This window comes from Dromaius novaehollandiae, chromosome 12 (genome assembly GCF_036370855.1).
Source record: "Dromaius novaehollandiae isolate bDroNov1 chromosome 12, bDroNov1.hap1, whole genome shotgun sequence".
Classification (NCBI taxonomy): Eukaryota; Metazoa; Chordata; class Aves; order Casuariiformes; family Dromaiidae; genus Dromaius; species Dromaius novaehollandiae.
Window position 1 is genome coordinate 21,788,258 of NC_088109.1, and position 19,621 is coordinate 21,807,878.

At 49.3% G+C, this 19,621-nt stretch overlaps 1 protein-coding gene and 1 long non-coding RNA gene across 2 annotated transcripts; one reads left to right on the forward strand and one right to left on the reverse strand.

The window, feature by feature from the left end:
• Nucleotides 1-385: 385 nt before the first annotated feature.
• Nucleotides 386-9,036, reverse strand: LOC112989743 (uncharacterized). Its single transcript, XR_003260894.2, has 5 exons — nt 8,866-9,036; nt 8,259-8,361; nt 6,029-6,080; nt 5,433-5,450; nt 386-1,587 (listed from the first exon to the last, which is right to left on the reverse strand). It is a non-coding gene; the product is annotated as an uncharacterized LOC112989743 (long non-coding RNA).
• A 3,178-nt stretch (nt 9,037-12,214) lies between these two features.
• On the forward strand, nt 12,215-14,384 carry GPR27 (G protein-coupled receptor 27). The gene has a single exon (XM_026111201.2). The coding sequence runs from the start codon at nt 12,368-12,370 to the stop codon at nt 13,511-13,513; it is 1,146 nt and encodes a 381-aa protein (XP_025966986.1). The 5' UTR covers nt 12,215-12,367; the 3' UTR covers nt 13,514-14,384.
• Nucleotides 14,385-19,621: the final 5,237 nt, after the last annotated feature.

Genomic DNA, 19,621 nt, shown 5'->3' on the forward strand with positions numbered 1-19,621 from the left:
ATCCTCCCTCTCACCGACAGCTGTGCATTGTCACTGTGGCAACTACAATACCTGCATGCATGAGAAACACGAGGAAAACATTAGGCTTATTTTAACTATATTTTAATGCAGTTTAGCACCTGGAAGCGAGGAAGAGAACAAGTGCCATATGAGCAGTCATATTTCGTGTCTATCCTGGAAATGTTCCACAGTTCATCAGCTATTTTAGAGATGATAGGTGTGACACCTTGCAGAATTTCTAGCAGATTAACTGGGCTTCATTCGGTGCTCCTAATACAAATCGAACCGCATGAAATGCAGATGAAGGACCTTTGCCTAAGCGGAGCTAACGTGAGCTAACTCTACCTTGAGCCAAAGCTAGTGGCAGCAGAAACCTTCACTGACTTGAGCGGTCACCAGGCTGCTGGTGCCCCTGCGGTCACAGGATCAGCCAACAGCCCTGAAACGTAATTTCTGGACCAAATGCTGGTACCCGATCACGAGCACTTGCTCTAGAATCACTGTGACTCTAGAAGCATACTCAGAAACACAAGACCTGCTTATGACAGGCTCCTAGGAAGATAGACTAATCAACCAAAGGCCAAAGCAGAGGTGAGGCTGAAGGGATTTTATTTGATATTTGCCTCCACAGATTTAAATAAATGTTTTAAAAAGCCTAAAACAGGGTATTAAAGTGTTGAATCCAATGCTTTTGGCAAAAGCTCCCCCATCTAGGAATGATTTCATATCAGCCAAGCTGTTAAGTGAGGTTGCCATGGAAACAAGATGTATTCAAATGATATGGCCAGAGATACACCGTATTTAGTGAGTTCTTCATTTGCGGCATGTTGGGAACATGTCAGCACTACAAGATATTGCATAACTTTGTTTTGTTAAAAACAAACTGCCCCTCCCACCCCCGCTACTTTTCCTACAAGCTTGAGCCCAGTCTTGTCTGGGACAGAAAGTTTCACATGACAATACCAAGCGCTGCTCCGCAGGACAGGTTTCGGATACATTTGATCCCCGGGAGCGCCCATTCTTGGGTGCCCTCCTTCAAATGAGCGAGCCTGCTGAAGGTGAATGAGGTGTGCAAGTCCTGGGAGAGCTACGGTTTGCATGAAATCTTGGCTATGGCATATTCTCCTTTTCAACATTTAGCCAGGTGTTATTACTGCAGCTTGTTGTTTGAAGTTTACTCCTGAGGAACCTGTGCCGTTGGTTGGAAAAGTGCAATTCAGGAGGGAGCTCTGAAACAGCTGATATTGATACCCGTCTTTGGAGCTTCACAAAGCAGGGGAAGCTCCCTTAGCTTGTAGAATTTACTGGTCCAAAAAGAAGTTTTTTTCAAGTGCATCCTTTCCTTCCCTCTCAAAAACATTCCTACATATGCATTGTCCAAGTCTAAAAAATAAAACCCCTACACAATTACATAAAAGTAAAACCAGTTCATGTATTCATGGAAACCCCTCAAATGTCCATAACCTCCTTGTAAACGTAGGAGTCCTCTTAACTTACTGTCTGTGAGTGATGCTAGAACAAGTTTCAGAGCGGACTGTGGGCACGCTGAACTCCTGCCTTCTGACATCTGCTCTTTTATCTGTGGAGCTGTTGGAAAGAAAAAGTGCAAAAAACTTGTTCCATCTGCTAGGAGTAAATACATGTTTTTTTAATATAAAAAAAGCTAATGGAATAGTTCTTGCTCAAGTTAAAAATCAAAATCAAATCACCTTTGGCCAGGACACTATGTGTGAAAACTTCACCCTGAAGCATGAAAACAAAAATGAAAGACAAAAATGGCTACTGAATAGTTACAACAGGCATCACTGCACACTTTTTACACAGCAGTGTATACAGGAAAGTGCTTTAAGTGATATCTCAAGGGATCAGGAATTCCTGATTGCCTGATAGAAGCTGACCGTTAAGTAAAGATCAAACTAAAATCCTGGAATTTGTTACATAGCTGAATATACTGTAAAATGCTTCACAGAAAGACAACAGCATCCCATGACCTCCAGTTCTGGGGGCCTATGGAAATCGAATAGGAATGTGCTCACTTCTGGGCCAGGTAATCCTAAATTTCTCCAAGCTTTCTTTCTATCACAGTATATAAAGCAAAACCCAAGGCCAAATAGCTGCTCTGGCGCATGAAAATCAAGCAGCACCACAGGGCAGATTTCTGCCAGATGTGAGTGTACACATGAAGAAGGCAACGCCAGCTCCCTACCTACCTCAGATCAGTAGACGAGCGGGAAAGACTCGGTCTTTCTGGGGTTGCTGATGCATTTCAGACTCACAGCCCTCCTTGATTACCATTGCTTGGGAAGGAAGTCTGAGCCTGGTCCAAAGCCCTTTACGGTTACGTAATGCAGATAATGACTTAAATATTCTTTAGACCAGATCCTTATTCTTCACCTAGTCACCTCCAGGGAGCTGAACTGGCTTAACTCAGCACTAAATCCATGCACCACTGTAAAGAGACCTGAGTTTCTCACTTGGCTTTGGATAATAGCTTTCTGCTTTCATCCCTCCACCTTTCCTTTCCCCATGCTTGTAAGGCATTGGATCATATGCAGCAACGCAAGGAGCCTGAAGGACTTCAAAAACAAGCTTTGTTATATATAAGAAACAAACTCCAAACAGCTTTCCTTTCCTTATTTCCCAGTAAAATATCTGCAGAATGTTTCACTACGTTATCTTTTCCCTAAATATGAGGGCCCCAAAATAACATCATCCACCATGCTCATTTTATGTTATATTAAGTCAAAAAGAGTGTTATTGGCACCACATCTGGCAACTGCTTTGATGTGGAACATCAGCTTAAATACAGACCTCTTTTTTAGAGGCATCACAGTACACAGCTGAAGCAAACAATATGCAGGAGGCAAATCCTACACACTGAGCAAAACATTTTAGTCTGTACAGCAGAGTGAGCCTGAGATGGGAAGCTTCAACTACTATTTATATTGTAAAAATCTTTTTAAAAAATCTAAAATGGAAAAAAACCCCACAGAAAATAATAAAATGATCATTGGCTTTATACTCATCTCTTGCAAATTACGAGTTCGCTACTACTCTCTGGTTCAGCTCACATGGGTCATCTCAACTTTCTGCACCCCACGCGAGCAAACTCTGTGCCCTTCGGAGTCCCTAGGACAGCAAAGCCAAGGACCCCTTTGGAAAAGAACCACTAGAGGGAGACTGAGTTCATGAATGTAACACGCAGATGTAGAAAATTCTACACCTTAAGGAAAAAAAAAAAGTTGACATCGGAATAAAACGTGCTCCATAGAGTTCAGGTCAAAATTACGCCTTGCGTTTCTTCTTCACATATAAAATTGGATGAAACTAACGGGTCAAATTTGGCTTAGTTACTGCAAATTGGGGGAGTGTTGTGTAAATGAGCTCAGTCAGTCGCATACTCTCCTATTGTTTGTAAGAGTGGTTAGACTGAATCTATTAAAAAAACACACCAAAAAAAATACCCCAGCCACTGAAAATACTAATAGCTGTATCCTAGCAACACCACAGATTCCATGTGGACTTTGTTCTGGAGTCTACAGTCTTATTTCATCAAAATTATTGACTTTCTCAAAGTCTCTAAATGACTATCAAAAACCAGTTAGTGCTTAAAAAATACAAACATTTAATTAGTCACATTAATAAGAAAAAAACAAAAAGGAGCAGTGCATGCTAACGCTCTGTTTTCAGGGAGCTCAATTTAGCTCGCTTGGAAATCAATGTCAAAATTCTCACTTTACTTGCTGGCAACGGAGCTGGGTCTGCAAATGGCCTTATAAAACTTAGCAGGTGATGCTCCTTTCCTGGGCTGGACTCGCCCATTGCATGCATGAAGTTCATACAGATCTCGACAGCCCTTCCAACCACGCGCGTCCTTATTGTAAAGGTAAAATAGGATCCAAAGGATCTACAGAGGCTTCGCGTGAGGCTTTTGTGCTTTGCACATAACCAATGCCTTTTTCCTAATCTTTGTTTTTATCTAACTACAACATTGACCACAGAAAACCTGAAGTCCTGTTGGATCTTTCCCCAAAGCCCTACCTTCTTCCTCTCAGCCATAAAGACTGCAGGTTTAACTTCGCTTAGATAGAATACAGGAGCAAAAGACCAAATAAATAAAAAATAAAACTGTTCAATCCTCCCAAGGAAAAACCCTGAGCACAAAAGGGACAAAGGAAAAAAAATACCCCGCACAGATAAGCTGTTTATCATCATTAACAGCTTACATGATGATCTGAAGAATTTCAGGGCATTTTGTCATTTAAACTCAGGGTTTGGGTAAGCTTAGATTTTGGCCACAATTTTCAGCTCCAAATTATATCATAGCTTTCTTGACAGTTTTTATCTGTTACTTCCAGCTCTGCTTCAGTAAGTTAGTAAGAACTTTTACCAGAGAGAAAGTGCTATTAAAATAATAGATTCCGTTTCATTAGACTGCCTTAAAAGCTCCATCGATAGAGTAGTCTGGTAAAAAATACCTCGCATGCTTTATTTAGCCTGCAAAAGTTGGTCCAGACCCACAAACGCTTTTAAACTGCAAAATCTTTTTTATGTGCTATTTCTAGAGCTCAAAATTAAATGATGAGACAAGGTCTTTGTTGCGGGAGTAATTTAAATACAGAAGTGTTAGTTAGCATCTTTCAGCCCCTGAACATGAATCTGATGATAGCTTGATTTTAATTCTAGACAGAGCACTGAATTGCTTGCACGGCTTCAGAAGTAGTTCTGGAAAATGCTGACCTGGCCCCTGAAAGTCACGTAAGGCCACAGTAATACGCTGAATTATCCTCCCGGGCCAACACACTGGCAAGGGCCTTGTTTAGACAGACAGCACCAGGTTAACTAAGAACTTACATTAAACTAGTGTAAACTGCTCGTGGACTCTCTTATATTGCCAAATCTTACAGTTTTGGTCACACTGGAAGTTTTTGCACTGCTTATCCTTTCATTTCAACCTGTGCCCACGGCCCGGGGAGCCCGTGAGGCAGCGGAGGGGCGGTGGCGAAGGAGGGATGTCCATCGGCACAGCGTGCAAAATCAGAGAAAGTAGGACCGGCCTCAGCCTAAGCTGCGCACAAGGATCATCCACAAATCAATAGGAAACCTAACACATAAGGACAATATGCCAATAAAGAAATCAGATTTCAGATTTTATTTGCTTGAGCTAAAAGATGGTGTGAGAAGCGGTTGTGTGTGTATAGGAGGAGCATCGGGTTACAAAAAGCACAAAGAGTCCCACCCTTTGGGTATTTCATAATAAAAAAAAGTGAAGGTACAAGTTGAAGCAGACTCTGCAAACAATTACTGAGTTCTAGACGTGACAGCAACGCAAGCCAGTGCCAGGAGCACTAACTGATGACAGTATGGAAAAACTTTCAGACAAAATGCATGTGCAGATATTATCTATGCAAACTACTGTGTGAAATTCTTACCTAAGCACCTCTGTATTGCTGCAGAAGGAAAAAAAAAAAAGAAATTTATCAGCAGAACAATTACACTGTATAATTGCACTTAAGTCATTGTTTCGTATGATCATATCTCACCATAGATTACACTGAAAGATCCTTATTGGCAAATCTGCCGATGAACCGATGTCACCAGCAGGACAGAACTGCATTATCAGTCCCTCCAGCATTTCAAAGAATTCTCCCCAACGATTAGATCAATTCCCAAACTGCTCCAAGGAGAGCAACTAAAACAAATTTTAGAAACACATACCAAGTTATGTTCCTAGCTACACCTTGCAGGAATCCTTTTGGGATCATTTATATCCAGACAATAATTAAAAGGGGGGAAAAGCAATATACTCAGTAAAAATGAAGATGCTTTGACTAGCCAAAGCAGCACTTTGTAAGAGCAGCAGTTTCAGGCAGGAGCAGTCCTATTGACCAGTTACAGCAGGATTGCTTTCGATGGCAGGCACTAGTAAATAGCGAGTGGAGAAAACAAGAAGGGTTGAATTGACGCTGAAGTAGTAAAAAGGTGTTTTCACGCTGACTTTGAAAAGAAACTTTCGGTTGTACGTTACCTTTTATTTTAAGCCGGTGAATTTTCTAGACAGGCATCCATAGTTGGTCTGTCTGAAAGCAGAGAAAGGAAACCAGTGAAAATAAGTTGCTTATAACTACATAAGTTAACTATAATAAGTTTGTAGCTAAAGCAATCACCTTTTGCTCTGAAACTGTCTATGCTGTTAGTGATAGATTTGCTTTGCGTGTCGATGGGTATTTCACCATCACGAGGGCGGTGGAGCCACGCTGTGCTGATGGGACCGCACAGGCCCTGCACAGGGAACACAGTTAGCAAAGTCTGAAATCAGCCAAGCAGACAAAGTTGACCATGGAGCGTATAACACATTGCCCAGCTGTGCCGCGGCCAGTTGTTACCTCCGCCCACGGAGATGGCTGCAGCGCACACGTTCCTGCAGGTAATTAGGAGTACACATATTTAATGACAAGACTTCATAACCCTTCCTGCTAAGGCAGAATTTCTACTTGCTGAGAAGACCCAGAGCCAAGGGCTGCCAGTGCTCCTAAAGGCAACCAGCCGCTTATCTCTGGACCAAGGAGCCTGCAGCACCCTTGTATCTCCAAAAGCTTATTAGCTGCACACCACGGAGCTGGGACACGAGGCGCACGAGCAGACGAGCAGTGGCTGGGGTTGTTACAAGACAGCCAGACCTCTGGGGCTGGCTAGTCTGCAGCACCGCAGCTCGACAGACTGAAGCAATTCCACTTTTCTTCGTGTCCGTCAGGTCTGCTTCTCCTCTGCGCTGCGCTGCACTCAGTCGCTTGCTGAACCGCGGCAAAGGGGTGCAAAGCCCAACCCAAGCACGCGGCCATGAGAGGGCACTACGGGAAAATGATGAAACAGGAAAGTCTGTGCATGGGGAGATTCCCTCGGAGATTTTAGAGGAATGATGTTTTGTAACTCTCTTGGCACGTCTACGGCAGGGAGCGGAATAGCAGCTGAAAGCTCCTGCAGCAAGACACGATGTCGCCGGTATTTCCCGTCTCATCCCGTGTCGCAGGGGAGCCCTTCCACAAAAGAGCCGCTTCTGAGGAACAGCATGCCACCAACGGTTCAGCGGGCTCCGTTCAGAAGAGAGCGCGACAAAAGTGAGCGGGAAGGAGCTATTCTTCCCCTCTCCTTTTCGTCCCTCTCCACTGAGCAAGCTCTTTAAAGCCCAACTTCCCTTGCGGAACATGACAGGACTTCAGCAAGTGGCATGCACGGAGACATTCACAGCCATGACACCTGCGTCTGGTTATTTCCAGTCAAAATAATCTCCTACTCAATTATGGGGAAGAATAGAGAAGCTCAGCCTGACTCACAATCACATGGGGGAAAAGTGAGAGGAGCTGCTCAAGTTCAAACCGTTCGGCTCGCTGTGGAGGAGGATCAGCGCCGCTGCGGGACTACGCTTTCTCTCCCTCTGCACAGCATTAAGGGATGGAAAAGACCCGAGTCCACTTCCTCGCTGTGCCAAATATACTCCTCCGTTCTTCTCTACTCCCTCCCCAAGAGAGCAAACGAGGTACTGAACAGCTAGGAATAAGCCTGTGAAAAATGTGACAGCTAGCTGTCAGGCTGCTCTCCTCTAGACACCGGCAGTTCTGCGCATATTCGGCCGCAGGCGCTGCGCTCCCGTCTAGGAAACGGGATTCAGCAGCGACACCAGCACTCTCCCCTGACTTGGTTTGATTAGTGCACTTTGCATTACTGTGCTGAGACTCGTGTGAACAGATGTGCATCCAAAACACTTCCTTAGCGTTTGGGCAAAGACAGCCCTGGCCGCTGCTGGCTTGTTTTCCTCCCAAGGGGATGGCAGTCCCCAGCGGCCCATCCCCGACCTGGCAGCTGCACCCGCTGCAAGCAGGAGTGACGGTCGGCGGGTCTGGTGCTTTTAAATCTCTCTTCACTCATTTACCCGGCATGTAACACGGCTGCGCCACGGTCACAGAGGGCAAGCATGAGCCCTGGGCAAAGCATTCACTCTCAGCAGCAATGTAAAATTTGCAGACTTAAAACTTCCCGCCCTGACTGCTGCCATCTCCCTGTTTACGGGTACTCCCCTGCCATCCCAGGGTTCGTCTGTTCGCTCCCATCCCACAGGCGGATTTTAACCTCCCCCAGGGAAGGGACAGCCTCCGTTATCCCTTTCTGGTCCACACTGACCTTTGCATCTCCCTGAGCCTGAAAACTTTTCCTTGCCTGAACCGTGTGTGAGGAAGAAGTGCTTTGGCTGATGCTCTCACCTGTCCTTTCTGCTTCCCACCGGCGTCCCTGCCACAGCTGAGGCTTTGGTTTTATCCTTCAGGCACATCCACGGGTATTTCCTACTTCTTCTCTTACATCACCCTGGAGAGGAGACTTTGGTTTTTACTACAGTAGCACCCAGCAATCCAGGATATTCCTGTTTCCCAAAGCTATGCAGAGCTCTCAGGCACGTGAATACAAATAACAAGAATAAATAACAAAGACTTCAAAAAGAATACCAGTGACTGGCGGAAAGAAGGCAACATGCCATAGTATTTTACGATGCTGCGTTTCATCTGTCCTTCCGCATGCTGACCGTTGAAGGCACCGGGAAGAGAACACGAAGAGGCAGCCAATTAACGCAAAGCGCGCGGAAAGGTCAGGGGAATTCGTCTGGCTTTCCCAGCACCATTTTGTAAGCAGAGAATAGCCCTTCATTAAACCTGTTTTGTGCGAGTGATTGAAGTGAGAAAGGGAAATAGCTTAACACACTCATCACAGTCCTCGGAAATTAATTGTCCCCCAGCGCTGCTGAGAGAGCGCATGGATGTGGCTCTCCTCGGGCAACGTCCAAATCAGCACACACCCAGTATCCTCAGTCCCCACCTGTGTGTCGGGAGGCAGGAGCCCACCTTTCAGTGCCACGGGCTGCGTCTAGGGATGTACCACGGGCAAAGATGCCCCCATTCAGCAGTGGCCTGACGGCTTGGCCATGGAGATATTGTGGGCGTCTCTCTTTGACTCTTCGTGGCAGAAGCTTCCTCGCGCACTGCAGTCCCTGAGGACGGGAATAGCTCCATGAGCAGCTTCACCAGAGCAGAAACAGAGGGACATTTTCATATTCCCTTCCTCAGGATGCACCGACACCTGGGTTACTGACCAGAGAGCACTGGGACACCCAGCCCTGCTGTTTCAGCAGAACTTTGTGCTCCCTGCATGCAGCAGTAGGCAGAAGACACTGGTTTATTTTGGGGGGCTACTAAATATCCCATTTTTCATTTTTTAGCCACAGCTCCAGTTCTGATCTCCAAATGCTGTAAATGGGACCCCCTTTAAAGGCCTGAACTGAGGCTGAGGCCAGATGAGGAACTTGGTTGAAGCTGATGGCTCCGAGCTGAAGGTGCCCCCGGTCGCACTGGCCCGCTGGCCAGCTCGGACCACCAGCCAGAGCGGGGAGCGCTCCTCCTCCAGCAGAAGAGGAGCAGAAAAGCGGAGACATGAGGGGTTTCCACCCAAAACACAAGGGTGAACTCTGATGCTTCGGCCCATTTCACGCAGGGTCTGCAGCCCCGCAAAAGACCCGCAGAGCAAATCCCTGGCTCACGCTGAATTTAGCCGTATCCAGTGGCACGGGCCAGTGAAGGTGATGTGAAGCACCAGCCCCTCTCCGCTCCCCCTCGCTCCAGGCCGCAGAAAGAGGCCTGGCAAGACAGCAGGGAGTTACGCCAGCCCTTGCTCCAGCTCGGCTGCGCTGGCCCACACGCAGGGAGACGAGAAACCCTCCCCGCGGGCACAAGGGTGTCCTTCCCGTCTGCTCACTTGACGGCAAAACTCGCGGAGCTAACACAGGCCATGCAGTAGCCTTTGCTCACTCCCTTTTACTCCTCTGGACAGCCAGGCATCCTAAAAGAAAATTGATCCCTGCCCTCATGCTCCGGGCAGCCTGCACCCCGTTGTGATGGAGTCAATAATTGGACTTTGATAGAGTCATTAAGTCCCTTGCTGCACTGGGGGCAACCGAGCAACCAGGCTCCTCCGGGCCCTCCTGCGAGGCACCGTTGCTCCCGCTGCTGCCGGGGAAGGCAGGCTCGCGCGGCTGTGAAGGAGACACCGCACACCAGACACCGGAGTCACTGCCTGCCGCACGGATGTGAGAAACGCCTCGGAAATTGCACAGAGCCCTGAACAGCCCGTAGGCAATTCTCTGTCACAGCAAAACTTCGGTGCAAATGAGAAACCTAACAACTGAAAACAGCTCGGCTGTGCTGGTAGGAAGCAGAAAGCAGCCTCATTATCTGCCTCCTTGCTTTGCTTTTAGGTGGTGGGTTTTCTGCTATCAGGACTTCTCCGCTTTCCAAATGATAACAATAAACAGCTACAAGGCTATGAACAACACGAATTGCCCTCCACAGACCTTTGGGCCAAAGGCCGGTTGTGGTTCCACCAACACGTACATGGCATCCGTTCAACGGGGTGACTCAAGGTCCGGGGGCACCAGCGCCTGGCCCCAGCCACCCAGAAAGTCACGTTCTGAAATCGGCCACCAAGATGCGCCCCAAAACTGTTCCACCTAACACCGCAACTTGGGGGCTGACAGACAACTTAATTGCCATAGTTTCTGGAGTAACGTTGAACTCGCTGATGTCTTTTAATAGAACGTGCTGAAAGGCTTTAAGCGGCGTCCTTCAGCAGAGGCCACGACGGGAACTCGGTAATAGTATGATAATTACATCAGCAGCTCCAGTGAGAGCCGGCTCTGGCTGCGATGTCTGCTCTGCGAGGCACGTGGAGAGGCCTTGCCCTAAATAGATGAGGAAGACAAAGCGGGAGAGGAAGGACAAGTCTCCGTGGGTCACAGTCCGTCTTCTGCCTCTTGGCCTACGTTAGTCAAACTGCCCACTGTAAACGTGGACAGACAGCACCGTACATCAGCATAAGCTCGGTCTTGGCCAGGCCAAAGGCATTTTAAGCACCTCCCAGAAACCTGCTTAGCTCTCCACAGGCTGGGTGAAACTTCGGCTTGGAGCTGGGTCAGCCCCCGCACAACACAAACACAGGAAGCACAAATGCACTTTAAAGAAGTTTTGCCATCACTCTTTCCCCTTCTCCCTTCTTAGGGACTGCACGTCCGACCCCAAACCCTCTAAAACCACCACAGTCAGACTGCTGACTGGTAGGGGCGACTTTTACCTTACGTTCGCACCAAAGTGTTTGCAGCAGAAGCTCACCATAAACCTGTCCAGAGAAGAACAACGAGCCCAAGCAGGCTCTGAGGCTGTAACAGGTCCACGGCAACCCGCGGGCCGCTGCGGGGCTAAGGAGCTGCAGCACGGACACGTAGATCCAGGGTGGCTAAACCCGCAAAAACCCCGTGGTGACTGGGACACGGGCGAGGCGCGTATCAGTGTAACGCACACACAGCAGGACTGTACGTACACGCCGGTACCTGGGGCACGCACCGACCTGGGCCGCGTACACGAGCAGCCAGCTCGCCCCTCGCCGCCCCGGAGGAGCGCGGGAGCCTGTCCCGGGAACACCGCGACGGAGAGCAAAACCGGGGGCTTCTCCCGCCGGGCGAGCAGCGCCCAGCGCCGGGGCCCAGGGACCCGCCAGCGCTGCCGCCCGCCCGGGGCCGAGGCCCCCGCTGCCTCCGCGGAGCCCGGCGGCGGCTCCCGCGGGGCTGCGGATCGCGGGGCTGCGGCAGCGGGGGGGCTGCGCGCCGCTGCGCGGGTGACTCAGGCGGGCGCTGCGCAGGGCCGGGCGGCGGCGGGGGGAGGAGGCAGAGGAGGAGGAGGGCGGAGGGAGGGAGGGAGGGAGGAAGGCGCGGGGAGGGGGGGGGGGACCCCATTGTCCTCGGCGGGGGCCGCGCAGAGCGCGCCGCCGCGGTGCGCTGTGCGCAGGCTCGGCCGGCCCCTCGCCCCGCGCCGCAGGAGCAGCTCGGCGGTAAGGAGAGAGGCGGAGGCTGCGCGCCGCTCCGCGCCTCGCCTCGCCTCGCCTCGCCTCGCCCCCAGCGCCCCCGCCCCGGCCATGGGGCGGCGGCGGCGCGGAGCCGGGCGCCGCGGGGAGCGGCCCTAGCGCGGCCGCATGGCCCGCGGGGAGCCCGGCGGGGAGCCCGGGGCCGGCGCCGCGCGGAGCCGGAGCGGCCGAGGAGGAGGAGGAGGAGGAGGAGGAGGAGGAGGAGGAGGAGGAGGAGGAGGAGGAGGAGGAGGAGGAGGAGGAGGAGGAGGGCGGCGGGGGAGGAAGGCGGCGGGCATGGGGGCGCCGCGCTGCGCGGGGCGGGCGGCGGGAGGCGGCGGCGCGGCCCGCGGCCCCGGCGCGCTGCCGCGGCGCTGAGACCCCGGCCCTGCCGCGGAGGAGGAGGAGGAGGAGGAGGAGGAGGAAGGCCCCGATGGCGAACGGCAGCGAGCTGGGGAGCAGCAGCAGCCCGCACCTGCCCAGCGCCGGCGGCCTGCTGAGCGCCTCCGGGCTGAAGCTGGCCACGCTGGGCTTGATCCTCTGCGTGAGCCTGGCGGGCAACGTGCTCTTCGCCTGGCTCATCCTCAAGGACCGGCACCTGCACCGCGCGCCCTACTACCTGCTGCTGGACCTGTGCCTGGCCGACGGGCTCCGCTCGCTGGCCTGCTTCCCCTTCGTCATGCTCTCGGTGCGCAGCGGGGCCGGCGCCTGGCCCCACGGGCCCCTCAGCTGCAAGGTGCTGGCCTTCCTGGCCGTGCTCTTCTGCTTCCACGCCGCCTTCCTGCTCTTCTGCGTGGGCGTCACGCGCTACATGGCCATCGCCCACCACCGCTTCTACGCCAAGCGCATGACGGGCTGGACCTGCCTGGCTGTGGTGTGCATGGTGTGGACCCTCTCCATGGCCATGGCCTTCCCGCCCGTCTTCGACGTGGGCACCTACAAGTTCATCCGGGAGGAGGAGCAGTGCATCTTCGAGCACCGCTACGTCAAGGCCAACGACACGCTGGGCTTCATGCTCATGCTGGCGGCCGTCATCGCCGCCACCCACCTGGTCTACATCAAGCTGCTCTTCTTCATCCACGGCCACCGCAAGATGAAGCCTGCCCAGCTGGTACCAGCCATCAGCCAGAACTGGACCTTCCACGGGCCGGGGGCCACCGGCCAAGCGGCTGCCAACTGGACGGCTGGCTTCGGCAGGGGCCCCACGCCACCCACCCTCGTGGGCATAAGGCAGGCCACCCACAGCCAGATCAAGAGGCTTCTGGTGCTGGAGGAGTTTAAGATGGAGAAAAGGCTCTGCAAGATGTTCTACATGATCACCTTGCTCTTCCTGCTCCTCTGGTCCCCCTACATTGTGGCCTGCTACCTGCGGGTCTTCATCAAGGCCAGCTCCATCCCCCAGGTCTACCTGACCACCTCCGTCTGGATGACGTTTGCCCAGGCAGGGGTCAACCCCATCCTTTGCTTCATCTTCAACAAGGAGCTCAGGGTCTGTCTCCGAGCCCACTTCCCGTGCTGCCAAAGCATCCAGAGCACCCAGGGCACCATCCTGTGCGATCTCAAGAGCTTCGGGATGTAGGGAGGCTTTTCTGGGTCTGAAAAGCAAGCAAGGTGGATACCATTTTCTGTGGTTCTGCATATGATCTCCAGAGAGCGTGACCTGTGGGGGACGTACTAAGCCACCGCTCAGCACCCAAACCTTAGGCTGTAAGAAGCTATTTTATTTATTTTTCTATATTTTGCGTATGCTCTCCTCAGAACATAAGAGGTTGCTGTCTGTGGGAACAGGCACTTCAGCAAAACACCCCCAAACCTTAGGCTGTAAGAAGCTGTTTTTCTTTGTGATCGTGTGGTTTTTAAAAAAAACAAAACAGGGCTCCAAGTTTCTGGTCTTGCTTCTAACGTTTCTAGACGTGATTCCAACAGATACGGATTAAGGCCATGACATTTTTTTTCCTATTCCTGTCTGTTTTGATAAAGGCTTAACAATTTTACTCATGTAATATTTGATAAAGGCCAAGACAATTTTATACTAAAGTTATTTTTGATGACCTCAAGAGGTGTTGTTTTATTATTATTTGATTTTAATTGAAGAACAAGAAGAGGACACTTCTAATGTGGTCAGAAGTCAGTTTTTGGTGGGAGCTGTTGAGTTACTCATTCTCAAATGATTTAAGTATTTAAAGCAGTTACTTATAACTTTTGCTTGACATGCAAACACAGTGTAGAACTAATTTCGATTTTCTTGTTGCACTATTCATTTGGTAATATTTCAGAACTATTTGTGAAACGTGATTTTAAAATACCAACTTTAAAAATAATCAACTATAGCAGTTTTTAAACCTAGATTGAAATTCATATTTTACTGCCTTTATAGGAAGTTATCTACAAACCTGGGTAATACTTGTACATTTTGACTGTTTTCTTTAATAAAACGTTGAAAACCTTTACTGTATGTAATTGTTTCAGAATGGCAGCATACTGCTCTGCTGACAAGTAACGTATGTATATAGAAGGTTGTATGTCTTGTGTCTGAGTAGATTTCACAGCTGAGGTTATTATGGACAAGCACAATCCTTATTTGCTGTTAGATCTCAATTTAGGTGTTTCTACCAATAAAAGTGACTAAAGCTATTTTTAAGAAGACTTAAGTTCATGATGGGCAACAGGTTTAAATAGCACTTTTTTTTTTTTTTTTTGTCTACTGAAACCAAATTTCCACTTTAGCCAATTGCTCTTCTGTTAATGATAGAAAAGGCTGGATAATTGTGAATCACTAATTTTACTAGGCAAAGCAGTTTCTTAACATGGTGTCTTGGTTAGTACTGTACTCATTTGTAAACTGTATTCTTAGCAGGTGAGAGTATTCTGCATGGCATTTTAACCTGCTTTATTGTTCCACAGAAACTTCTCTGGAAGTGTGTTAGCTAGCAGCCCGATGGCAGCGTCCTGAAACAACCTTTTTAGCCATCCCAGAGGAAGCTACGTCTGACGTGCTTGCTTTCTGTGGTGTCATATAACATTTAAGAAACGTTAATCATTGCAGTTTTGTAGCAAGTTGCACACAAAGTGACAGACCTAATGAGCTCAGTTTCCATGTAGAAATCTGTGTCTGTGGTAAGAGCATTTCTAAGCAAATAGTCCAAAATTACTGTACATCAGCTGGGAAGCAGCTGTCCTGTCTGATGTGGTTACAGAAGAGACGTGCTCCATAGCTGGCCGGCTGCATCAGAAGAGGGCTAAGGTGACAGCTTCAAGTTTAGGCAGTGAGTGGTGAAACCAGGTGGGGTATTTGGCTTGGTTTTGTCTTGCCTTTTTTTTCCTCCCTTCTGCAACTCTGATTTGGAAACCACAGAGGCAACACTTCTTGCGAGTGCCCAAGGAGAAGTTTGCGATTTGAGCTGTCAGTGCAACTGTGCAGAAGGTAGTCAGCAGGCAGGTGCTCCTAAACCATTGCCTTGATGCTGCCAAGGCCCGACTAAGAATTACAATAATGGATTGGGTATCTCAAAGCTTGAGAACAAAGTGAGACTTAATGACCGTTTCCAAAACTACTAGTGAAAACACATCTGTGTGCAGAAGGAGAGCTGTGGAGAACTTCAGACCACGGCAGAAATTGGTTAGCAGTGCTAATTACATTCTCATCCCAAAATACCAGACCATATAGCCATGAATCTTAGTTGGTGAGTGATCAGAATTGTGTTATATGGATGTACGCGCAAGACCGGTGCTGGTCCTGGGCACCGCGTTCTCAGTACACCCGTCAGCTCGTTTGGCTGTTTGGGTCCTTTCAGTGGGATTCAAGTTTTACCGAATCATAGGTCCTTAAAAAGTTCAGAAACTTCCAGTGTAGGTAAAAGTATTTAACAGCTACTGATGCCTTAAGAGTATATAACAGGAGCCTACAACTGTGGTCTCTAATTTAAATCTTGCTTTCTCCTACCAGCAGGAATAGGAAACAGCCAATGTTTTACTTCTCCAACTCTATTAAAAATAACTGATATTTTGGGATCTGATCTGTCTTTCAAGCTATAAGTAGCATGATTATGATTCCATTTAAGCCACGGTGTTGAGAGAACAGTTATTTTAAAACAATGGTTATTTTAAAATATCCTTAACAACTCTAAGGATCACTTCTTTCATTTTTTTTTTATTTTTTTAGAAAAATTAAGCATGAGTTCTGTAGTCAGCCATATATGTGGGGGAGGGAAAAAAATCCCCTTTGGGTGACCTGATGGTTGTATTTAAACTTGGAAAGGGCAAGGCAGTGAATGGAGGCTCTCGGCTGCAGTGAGTGCCTGTCTTTGCACGCTCTCTGCGAACACCGGCATTGCCCATCCCAGGGATGTCCCTGCTGGGGGACCGATTTTTACCCAGTGCTGAGCACAGCTGCCTCACTGTCACCTATCGCTGCAATCACACCTGGCCTTGCTAGAGCAAAAGTATACCAAAAAAAAAAAAGTTTTTTTTTTAAAAAAAGAAAAGGTTGTCCATATATTGTGCCTTTTGCTTGCATATAACTTTCAGGGCTCTCTCAGGACTTCTGACATACACTGAGGGCAGAGGGAGTGCTGTATGCAGGGTTAAATTGTATATTTTAGGTATTTGTAGCATCAGGCAGGCTCTGGTTCTGGCTAGTACAAAAGAGCAGGAACTCCAGTAGCTCTAATTCAGGGTTTAGGTGGGTGTTTTACAACAAAGCCTCGTTCCAGAAAATGTGAGACTGAACATCAAGGGCAGCTCCGCGTGCGGAAAGCCAAACAGCCCTCGCCGCGGCCAGCAAACCCCACCTCACAGCTGGGTCCTGCTGGCTGGGAACGCACAAAAAGAAAGTATGACAGGCCAGAAAGGGCTGCAGAAACACCAGGGGAAAAAACACTCCTCCTGAAATCTGAGAAAAGAGAGAATTACAAAAAAAATAGCTTTTCCAACGCACTTCACAGCACTAGCAGGTTCTCACAGCATCCCTTGGCCCGCAAACGGGGAAAGCGAGTCACAGAAGTTAAATGCTTTGACCAAGATCATAGAGTGTCAGAGAGAGGATCAAACCCTTCTGAAGAGCAGAATTAGAGAAATAATGTTAAGGAGAAGGGCCTGAGCACAGGGAGCCATCCCCGACGCCGCTGCCCAGCCCTTGGAGGGCTCGGGGAGCTGGGTGAGACCTTGGCGCTCTCGACTTTGCCATCTACCTGTGCCGGAGCAGAATTTAGATTTGGTCCTCTTTGCACCCCTCCTGTATCTGGAATATATATGAAATAGTTCTCCATATGCCTGGCAGCATGAGTGCTTGATGTCACAGGAAAGACCACCGTCATCTCCCTGGGGATTTTCCGCAGCCTGGCTCGGAGGTCGCGGCGTGCCTTGCTTTTGCATAGCTGTGGCTGGAGAATGGCAGTCGTGCCGTGAGCTGCGCTGCATGGGAAGAGCCTCGTTGCTGCTGGCACCTTTGCTTGCCCGCCAGGTATTCAACACATTCCTCGCAAACACTCCCCGTCAAAACTCTGGCCGTGCTGGAGTCGGTGGAGGTTTTTAGCATAAACTTAAATATCAAGCCAACGTGAAAAATGACACCGGTCTGAAATCTCAGGAAGTATTGGATGCAGGAGTCGGTGGTTTACACTGCTCCAAGCTTGAGGTGATGCTGCGGGGAGCTTCTGACTCCGCTGTTCAGCCTGAGAAAAGAGTTGTTGGCTACGAAAGGGTCTTTTTGGGCTATTTGGCCCCCGCTGAGTTACATTGGTGAATGAAGGTCCATCCTCAGTGGCCATGCTGGAGGCGGAGGACGAGCATGGGGAACAGGTAGCTCTTGTTGCTGGCTTTTTCGGGGAGAGGAAGCTGCCTCTGAGGATGTACTCTTTCTCCTTCGGTGGAGCACTGCCAGCGATCCACCCCAGCAGAGAAGTGGCTCTGAACAGTGCGGTATACGTACATTGGCAGCACATGTTGTAAAGTATCTCCAGATAAGTCATTAACAGGCTGCAGATCAGATGATACTGTGACATATCAGAATAGCCCAGAAACCTTATCAGATAGTTATGCTACAAATTAAAAAAAAAAAGTGAGAGAAGGTCTGTTTTCTAATAAGGATGCCCTAATATCCTCAACTTCAGCACAGCTTCTATTACAGTTGCTCGAAACACTGCCCAGACTACAATAACTCTATTCTGATATGAGCCAGGAAGCATCTCCTGTGCTGGGGTTTTGGCAAGCTTCAGAATATCATAAAATGTGGCATCTCAAAAAAATGGGGCCATCTGAGAAACCACCAGTGAAGATGCTCTCTTAAAAGCTGGTGTAGAACTGTATTGGGCTGGAGTGTGGAGGCCTTCAGACATGTCTTTGGACATTTTTACCCCAAAGATTGGCTTCTCGTGCCACACCAGCCACGATGGGCTTTGTGCAGGTAAATCCTTACTCATCCAAGCGGGCTGAGCTCTCGGTTGTAGAGCTGGAAGCCAAGAGCCGAAATTTCAAGTGGGTCTGGTGTCTGCGGCTCCCTCCGGCTTTCCCTGGAGCTGACCACGCTAAGCGTCTCTGAGCCTTTTTCGCTTTGTGCAAGTCATTAACTGCCCCGTACCTCAGCACTTTATCTGAAAAATGATTAATTATTCTTACTCACCTCCGTAAAGCACGGAGGATTACTGATGGCGAGAGCCGAGCATCATTATGGGTGAACAATCGCTGACTGCACCGGCTTTCATCACTTAACTTTAAAGTCGAGCTAAGCCTTTAATGCAAGCTGTTGCATTTCTGGATTTCCATTCACATCTAATAACCTCGGTACTTGCACTGTGCCTTTGATCTTGTGAGTCATGCATGGCTTTACTGCAGAAGCATTTATTGGAAAGCCACTTTCTTCAGCGCCACGTTTCTCACCTCTGCCATGACCAGGTTGCTACCGTGGAGCACTCGGCGTAGGAGGCTTTCAAGTTCAAAGCTAGTCTTGCAAGGGTGCAGGGAAGCTGTGAAGTCCCGGCTAATTTTAGGCAGTCATCGCAGCGCTAATAGAGTAGGCAGAAATCGGGAGCTTGCCCGGTGAAGAGAAAGCCCTTCCCAAAGTTTCTGGATGTTGTTTGCTGGTGTGTCATTAAAAAAAGAAAAAAATCCTGTGTTTGTGTGAGGATGATGAAGCATTGGAACAAATCACCCAGGGAAAAAATGGATGCTCCATCTGTGCGACGTGCCGAGCGAGCCCGCGCGCCTGCCTACGGCACACCTGCGGGGACGGGGTCCCGCGCCCGGGCAGCGCCCGCACCCAGCGCGGGGACAAACAGGCAGAACCAGCAGCCAACGGCAGCAGTTTTCCAGCCACTGATCCCTTCCATCCTGCCCTGAATCACTCCTTCCTTTTGCTAGCTGTTTTACACCACCCATTTCACCACACCTTGCAAATAGCAGTGCTTGCCTCTCTCCGAAATTTTAGCAGAGGTAGCTGTAAAATGGATTTTCCATCAAAAAACCTAAATCCAAAGGGGGAAACACAGGAAGGCTGAGAAACAAGGGCTGAAGTCACGGTGCTTTCTGACAGTGAGCGCAAGGGGGATGATTTAGTGCAATATTACCTCACTGCATCGAGCCGCTCAATCTGTTCCCATCTGTCACCCTGGTGCTCGCAGGAGGGTGATGGAAAGCAAGCAGTTGAGTAGCTTGGTAGTGAAGTAAATCAGCTGGGCTTGCTTTTTTTTTT